This window comes from Microplitis demolitor, chromosome 5 (assembly GCF_026212275.2).
Source record: "Microplitis demolitor isolate Queensland-Clemson2020A chromosome 5, iyMicDemo2.1a, whole genome shotgun sequence".
NCBI lineage: Eukaryota > Metazoa > Arthropoda > Insecta > Hymenoptera > Braconidae > Microplitis > Microplitis demolitor.
Genome location: NC_068549.1, coordinates 19838576 through 19847780, shown reverse-complemented (window position 1 = coordinate 19847780; position 9205 = coordinate 19838576). Strand labels below are relative to the sequence as shown.

General features: G+C 27.7%; 1 protein-coding gene across 5 annotated transcripts in view; it reads right to left on the bottom strand.

Moving 5' to 3' along the window:
* Window positions 1–16: 16 nt before the first annotated feature.
* The window catches only part of LOC103579494 (peptide-N(4)-(N-acetyl-beta-glucosaminyl)asparagine amidase), a 39531-nt gene continuing 30342 nt past the window's right edge, over window positions 17–9205 (bottom strand). For 2 of the 5 annotated variants that reach the window (XM_053739024.1, XM_008560905.3), the window contains exons 2-4: window positions 4769–5304; window positions 3336–3942; window positions 17–1989 (exon numbers count right to left, since the gene is read on the bottom strand). In XM_053739024.1, coding sequence (XP_053594999.1) covers window positions 1435–1989; window positions 3336–3942; window positions 4769–5304 — 1698 coding nt within the window. In that variant the 3' untranslated portion in view covers window positions 17–1434. The remainder of the gene's footprint in view (window positions 1990–3335; window positions 3943–4768; window positions 5305–9205) is intronic. The other 3 variants (XM_053739023.1, XM_053739025.1, XM_053739026.1) reach the window with 3 other exon arrangements.

Below are 9205 nucleotides of genomic sequence, written 5' to 3'. Positions count from 1 at the left end.
GTTATTTTGGGTTTTAGGTATTCATTATTTTTAATTGATATATTTATTGGCTACAATATAAGATAAAAGTATGAATTTTTGACACTAGAGAACGTGATCAGGATTGAAGCTTTTTCTAATCGCAGTCCGCGTTAATAGACATTTTTTTTTTTTTTAATTAATTTATTAAATTGAAGAATAAATACTAAGTGGTAATGCGGATCGTTGAGAAACATTAGCTATTGAGGTCTTCAATGCGCATGTGCAATTAATCAACTACAGGGAAAAGGGGTCTGAGATAAAAAAAGAGGATATTTTTGTGATTTTTTTTTTCATAGTATTTTCTTTATTAAAATTTTGAAAATTTGTGAGATTATTAAGCATCATTCCAAGAATGTTCTGCTAAATTTTCATTAAAAAATACTTAAAAACAAGCCAGTACTAGTGGGGAGAGACGAGTCACCTCAAAAAAAAGTCTTCATGCCGTAGGCAGGATAACTCACTGCTTCATCTGAAATCAAAAAACCAAAAAGATTTTTTAGGTATATGAGTTTATCTTAGATTTGAACGAAGGATTTTTTTCAATAACTACTTATTTTTTAATTAAATAAAAGGAAGAATTTTTGGCAAAAATCAGTCTTTTGATTGCACTACCAAAAATTCAAAAATGATTATTTTGTTTATTCCTTCGTTTAAATCCGAGATAAACTTATTTACTAAAGAAATCTTTTTGGTTTTTTGATTTCAGATGCAGTCATGAGTTATCCTGCCTACGGCATGAAGACTTTTTTTTGAGGTGACTCGTCTCTCCCCACTACCACTGGCTTATTTTTAAATATTTTTTTATGAAAATTTCTCAGAATATTCTTGAAATGATGCTTAATAATGTCACAAATTTTCAAAATTTTAATAAAGAAAATACCATGAAAAAAAAAATCACAAAAATATCCACTTTTTTTGTATCTCAGACCTCCCTTAAAGAGACCATTAGTTGATACCAAGTAAACAATAAAGTAAAAAGTTTTAAAACTGTACCTGTAAAAAATAATGTACTACTATAAAAAAATTTATAACTGTAAGTAATGTTGACGTTAATTAAAAAAATCATAAAATATCAATAATTTGCGATATTGCAGTCGAATTCGTTAAGCCGGGTTCCATTAACTCGGAACTTCTCCTCAATCTTGACCCCCACTACGAGCTACACTATCTCCTACCCGATGCTATACATATGTATGTCTATATATACGTATATATTCCTCATTTATGTACATGTAAGAGCGCATGCGCGGTAGTTTATTCTTTGAAAGAGAAGGGGCATTCGAAAAGTCGGGATTTCCAGAAAATTTCCGCTCCGCAGACCAACTCTTCGAGTTAATGGAATCCGACTGTACCTCGTATTTTTTTTTTTTTTTTTTTTTTTATTTACCTAGAATTTATAAAAATATTATAATTTTACGTCATCTGTTTGAATGTTATACATATTTGCATAGAATAATTTTCCGAGGCATTTAAACTCTGTCGGAAAAGTTGCGCATGTTGCCATGAAACGTCACCGCTGCCTCCTAATAATTTAACAATCACGTTTATTTTACGTGCTTCAAGTTGATTTGTTTTATAATATTTACAATCATCTACGGACAATACGATAACGTTATCATTATTGATGCCCTCAATAGTCCACTGGATATTGGCGTTATCAAAGGTAGCGACAGTGGCACGTAACTCAAACAATTCTATATCAAGTTCATCCGGTAGCTCTATACTCCACGTAACTTTTCCAATTTCATTGCCGGGTGATCTTGCTAAATACACCATTTTCCAATCTTGTTCAGTGTTGCGAAATATGCCTCCTTCATATTTATTTACACCCGTGCTCCAGCCTTCCTTTACATCCATTCTTTTATCCGACTCATTGTAAACTTCATAAGTATCTTTTAGTATCGAATAATTTAATTTAAATACTTTTAATCCTGGCTGAACTTTCCATAGATATGGCTCATGTGTTTCCTAAAAAAAAAAAAAATTAAACTCATGACTAAATATTCAGAAACTAGATTCCTGAAAGACAGACAATATCCAATGATAAAATTACTGGGATTACTGCACAGAAAAAAAGGATTTCAATAAAAAAATATTAAAGGAAAAAAAATCAAAAGATTGGAAGTCGGTCTAATTTCGATTTTTGGTTATCGTCATTTTTAGAAAAAAAAAAAAGTAACATTGAAATATTAAGGTAATTATTTCTTCAATAAATTATGATACATTATTGCCATGCCTGAAATACCCATTATTCTACTGCATTCATCGTAAGTTTAATTTATTTATAAAGTTTTTCCATTTAAAATCCATGTAAATTTATCTCTTTTTTAAATTTTATAATATAGTCGACTACCCATCAGAAGTCTGCCCTTTATAATCCTCTTTTCCTAATCAGCAGTTACTGAGTCCAAAAAAACTTCCCCTAGTTAATCACTCTAAGAAATTTTTTACGAGATCCAGTTATAAGCCTCCATTAAAATTGTCGAAATTATAAACTAACAATAGAAAAAAATCGACAGAATTATGAAAGTTTACGGAAGTGAGGCGCATTTTTTCATTTTTCAATCAAGGTTTCATTTTCAGTTTTCTGTTTTTTTTTTTTTCTTTTTTTTAAATCAATTCCGTTGTTCTTGAGAATTTTTATGATTCTAGAATACCAATATCTCGAAGCAAGTTTGATGACCTAATTCATTTTTGTGCATCAGGCATCGTTCTACACAAATATCATCAATATTATCAAAGTTTAATTTTTACCGAATTAAAAACATTTTGTTTTTATAATCTTAGATACAGATGATCCTGACGATGGAGATGGCATAGGACTAATTCCTGATGAGTTTATTTTTTCTTCATTTTTCATTCGTTTTTTCACTTTCATAAATATTTCTTCACATAAATTATATTGTGGAGTAGTAATTTTTATTACCCTCGTAATTTTTTTCTTACTCTGACCTATAATTGATAATAAATCGAAAAAACAGGATACGTCCTTGAAAAGGATATGACCTTAAAAAAATGTTTTCTTAAAACCAAAAAGGCGTACAGCAAAAAAAATTTTTTTTTTTTTTGTTTTTTCCATAGATTTTAATGTTTCCAACATTTTTACACTGATCGGAACAAAAAAAAATTTGTATACACCCTTTTGGTTTTAGTAACGATATGTGTACAAATTTATTTGAGCTTGTAAATATTATGACTAAATATTTTTAAAAATTGATACTGAGTCTAGCCACCAATAATTTATAAATAAAATGACATTATTTATTATCAAATATTTGACATTAATTTACCAATAAATATAAAGGGCTAATTACCGATAATTCACCACGTGCTAAACGCCAAGCCGCATCACCGGATATTCTTCCACCGTAATCATTATTGTCACTGTTATCTGACAGTTTAAATGTACCCGGCGGAGCTGGTAATAATTCAGCTAATTCCATTAATCGTCTCTTAATAACATACTTCTTTCTAGCATCGCTATACTCCAGACCAGATAAATTGAACCTCTCTTCATTTAGCCGGAGAATCAAAGACAAAAGGCTGCTTTCACTGGTAAGATTTCTACGGTTGAAAATATTCGGATCTCTGGTGTAGCGCCAAGTGACATCTTGTACTTCGTCTTTTGAGTAAGCAATGACGTAAGTTAATTTCTTCTTCCAACCTTTTTCATAGAGTAAAGGCCGATCGATGACATCTTCACATGGGTCGACATGGATCCAGCGGTTTTCTGCAACCGACCATACTTCGGACCACACATGGTCTGTCTGATCATAAACAATTCTGGTGTCATAACCAAAAGTACGTGAAATTAACGTGAAAGCATTTGCCCACTCCCCGCATCGCCCTTTTCGAGTAGTTAATAATATTTTAGGATCCGTATATCTCGGAAACTCTTCTTCAGCTTCACAAGATTCGCATCTACATAAATGGTAATTTATAGTTTAATAAATTACACTGGAAAAAATTTAAGGAGTGAATGTGGAGTGGATGACTTTTTATTTATTTAATTCCCTTGGAAAGAAGTTCACTCCGAAGGAGTTTCGGAAAATATTAATTTAAAAAAAAAATTACTAATATAGTGAGCTTAGGTCTTTGATATTTAGACATTTATATTGAGTACGGAAATAATTACGAGCTCCCTTTCCATATATTCACGCGAAATTATTTTTAAAAATTATAACCAGCTGATAATAAAACTTGCAAAAATATGATTACACTGAGTCACAAACTGTCGTATGACTTACATCAACCATACCACGAGATAACATTTCATATTGCACCGAAATATAAAATATTCCCATAAAAACTATGTCACTACAGCTATTCAATAATTTAATATTTTCACTATGTATTATATATATGAAATTATAATTTAATGAGTTACTAAAACATTTTATAAATTAAAAAGATAATATTTTAAGTTTAATTATTAATATCTCAATGAATTATTTATTTAAATAATTATGTTTATAATTAACAGCTGTTTCTATTAAATATAAATTTATTTAAGTATTAAAACTCCGAACCGGTGAATGCGGATTTAAATAAAATCCGCGTCACTCCGAAATCACTCCGCCCAAAAAAAATCCCTATTCGCTCCATGCAGAGTGATTTTTTTTTAAACTCCGGAACTCCAAGTGACGGAGTGAATTCAGTTTGAAATAAAATCCACATTCACTCCCGATTCTTTACAGCATATTAAATAAGAGCGAAATAAAAATTACTAAGTAGATTTAAAACTTACTTATGTACTTCAACTCTCGAAACTCGAGGATCGTTTCGAAATTCATTTCTATGGAAGCTACATATGTTTGAACAAAATCTACAGGTTGGACTATTCATCCAGCTGAAAAACTCATTTTTAAACCAATGCACTAGTTCAACTAGCACTAAATCTTCAATTGTCATTTTATGTTCTATTGAAAAATGACTTTCATTATTATTCGACTTTGAATTATTAAGTTTTAAATTTTTTTGTATAACTCTCATCTTCTTAATGGCTTCAAGTTGTAATCGATCGATTGGAACAAAATGCTTTGTATACTTTTGGAGCTCTTTGTTTTCATATCGCAGTACTTCCTGAAATGTACTGGCGATAGTTTCCAGAAAATTCTTTGATTGCTTCAAGTCCTTTGGCTTAGCACCAGTTGATTTAATTGCTGGAGTTGCGGCTACTTTTGTTTCAGACATTACTTTATTGCGTAATTCGTTGAGTAACTTATGACCCTTTTGTAATTGCGATAATGATGAAGTTTTTGGCAAGGAAAAAAACTCTCCATCCTAAAAATATTATCGTTTATTAAATTATGCGTTTTTTTTTTATTAATTTGTATAGATATTTTTTTTATGAAAAATTAATAAAGTTAAGTAATTAAATTTTGATGAAAATTTAAGTTTTGTCCGGTTAATTGTAAACTTTATAATCCTTACGAAAATAGGGAAGGGGCAAAACGGGGTACCCGAAATTTAATTTAATTAATTTATTTAATATCCAGAATTTTTTTTTTTACCTTCTCTAGGGGACATTTTGCCCGCAAAATATGAAAATTTTTTATTAACAGCAACTAAAAATTATTTCCATTTACTTCGAATATCATAAAAAAAAAAAAAATTTAACTTGTTTGAGTCCCCGAAAATTTAGAATTTTCTCAAGTACCCCCTCCCCATCGCCTATATAACATATTATAATAACATATATACATCACCAAAAAACCGATGTAAGTCCATGTTATCTTGGTATTAAATTTCTCAAAAACAGCGTCAAAATTTTTTCCAGAATTAAAGTTGTTTTATTTTCAAAGTATCAGAAGTCGAATTTTCGAAGCGACTAACGAGTAATTTCAAAATTACACTAGCTCGAGATCTCGATAAAACGTATCAACTGCATTTAACAGCAAATCGGTTTATTTATTCAAAACATCGCGATGCCGAAAAATTTAAAAAATAAAAACATTCTTTGCTTTTCCAAAACAACTTATAATTTAATGTACCGAATGTATCAGAGCTCAAAAAATATGTACTAAATAGTATTTTTGAGTTCGAAAACACCGGAAAATTCTGGAGCTAGCTGGCAGGATCAATCGTTTTCCAGATTTTTTTTATTAACAAAATTTCGAGATCCTAAAGTTAGCCGACGTCTGATAATTTTTGAATTTTCTTTAAAGCGATACATTATAAAAAAAAAATATTTTAAAAAATTGCACCTGTAATTTTTTAAATTTTCTACACATGCATATTTTTTGATTTTTTTTTGCTATGATCTACGTAGATCTTGATTATCAACAAACTATATTTATGAAAAAAAGGTACAAGTAATTAATAATAATAAAAAAAAAGTTAAATTACATAAAGTCTGTAAAAACGGCACGAAAACTAAGAATCCCTTAGAGATGTTGTGGCATGTCTATAATTGGTACACTTGCGTGACCATATAATACTTAATATTTATTAAAAAATTTTATTTATTAATGGTAGAAATGAGTTATTACTTTGGTTGAAGCATCAAATAAGATAACGCGTTTAAAAAAAATTTATCTATTATATATATTAAATATATTTTTAATAAAAGTAATGGTTTTAATATATATATATATATATAGGTACATATTCATTACAAATGTTGAAAAACTCAAAGCTTTCATTTTATAAACGTAAGAAAAGACTGTTGCCGACAAAACTTTTTGCTGTTACCTGCAGTACTTATATTTAAATTACTTCTATCGATTTATAGTTTATATTACATTTTAGCATTACTGTAAAATATCCTCAGTTAAAAATACTAATTACAATATTATTATTACTGTAAACTTGTTGTTTTCAATTATGTTTCGGAAATCGTATTGAATTCGTTTATACTTTACGGGAAATCATTAACGATGTAAATAATTTCATCATAATTGCTGGATTGTATTTCTGAAATGTTGAGTAGAAAAAAAAACCGTAAATATTAAAAAAGTAATGAATATTACATTTCAAAATTTCAATAATTACAGCTTTTATTTTATCGTTTTTTTTTAATTTACACGATTTCGGTGGATTTAAATAATTTCATATACATGCTGTAAAAAATTAATGTCATGTATTCGTCAATACCTAATAGAGCATTGTTAACCATAAAAACGATTCCATTGTAATTGCTACAGAATTTTAAGTAGGAAATAAAACGATGAATATTAAAAAAAATAATTAATAAATGTTTCATTTTAAAATGTCAATAATTGAAGCTTTTATTTCATGGTTTATTTGATTATAACATTTTTGGATAATTTTAATTATTTCATATCTATGTTATAAAAAATTAACATACATTCGTTAATAATTGATAGGGAATCGTTAATAATGTAAACGATCTGGGTATAATTGATATATGGTTCGTATTTAAAAAATGTTGAGTAAAAAAAAAATCAGTAAATATTAAAAAAGTAATGAATATTACATTTCAAATTGTCAGTAATTACAGCTTTCATTTTATCGTATATTTAATTATCACATTTTGAGTACATTAAAATAATTTATATCTACACAGAAAAAAAGTATTTCTTGGCGCGAGAAATATTTCGCACTTTCTATTAATGGAAGACAATAATTTTCTTAAGGAGGTTCGACCGAATCTAATGTAAAAAGGAATTTCCAACTTTAAGATTTGAAACTTAGTATACATGTAAAGAAGTACTTTATCTATGTATTCTCTAAATTTGAATATGGTCCACCGTCTAGTTTTTTAGAAAAAAAGATTCAAAAATGACGTTTTTAAAGTTCTTATAGACAGGCTTTTATGTTGGACAAGCTTCCGTCATGACTTGTTCGATTGTTTTCATTATTAACCTCCCAAGTTTAAGAAATAAAAAAACACATGCCATAAACTTGAATATTTTTGGAATATGATAAGATTTTAACAATATAGTGTTACCGTTGTAATTATTTAAATAATTAAAGTTAAACTTTATTATTTAATCTCGTTCATCGACAGAGATACATATTATTGAGGTTTGGCAACGTCGCGGAAGCAGCTGAGAGAAAAAACAAAGATAGAAATACATTAATAAGAGAGACTAGATTAGAAATAAATTTTTCCCGCTTTAATTTGAATATCGATGTGTAAGAAGTTAGAACGCGCTGTTGCCAAATCTTTTTATTAAATTATATGAGTCAAAAATAACCAAGTCATTTAATTACTTTCTTCAATTAAATAAGTAATAAATATTAATTTATGAATTCGTTATGTTATTATAAATTAAAATAATGAATTTTTATAACTATCAGGAGAATTTAGCAAACAAAAAATTCAAACACTATTTTGACTCACTAGTTTCGGTCGAACCTCCTTAAAACCAGAAAAAATTTATTGGCGCGAAAATCTCTTCCTGAGAAATTTTTGTTTTCAATTTATAATGCGAAAAAATTCTCAGGTCAAAAATCCATTTTTCCTGACTATGCTATAAAAAATTAACGGCATAAATTCGCCAATACTTCATAGGAAATGGTTAATGACGTGAAAAATTTCATTATAATTGCTGTAGATTGTATTTCAGAAATATTGAGTAGAAAAAAAACCGATGAATATTAAAAAAAAAAATTAATAAATGTTACATTTGAAAATATCAATAATTGAAGCTTCTTTATCATTAATTTCACCGCCACAAGTTTAAAGCAAGTTTAAATGATTCCATATCAATGTTTAAAAAAACTAACAAAGCTAAGTAATAAAGTTTTAGTAGAGTATTACTATTCAATATTCATTTTTTTGACTTTATTTTAAATCCAACGGATTTGAATACATTACGTCGGTAAATTTACAAAGCTGTTATATACTTTATGGTAAAAGTATACTTTATATATAAATACATATATATATATATATATATATATATATATATATATATATATATATATATATATTTATTTATTTTAAAACTCTTATTTTTATTAGAATTTCCAAAGCAAAATAATAATTTTATAATAAAAAATCAATATGAACAAAGAATATCATACTTTTATTTATATAAATAATAACCTTATTGTTAAGCTCTTCTTTTCATAAATTTATTTTCCATCATGCCGCGTTAGTTATTCAAAGCTTAAATGAATATAAATTCAAAGGAAACTAAAAATTTACTTTACTTTTTTTTTTATTTACATTGCGCTTGATTTTCATAAAGTATGAATACGTTTTTAAAAATCT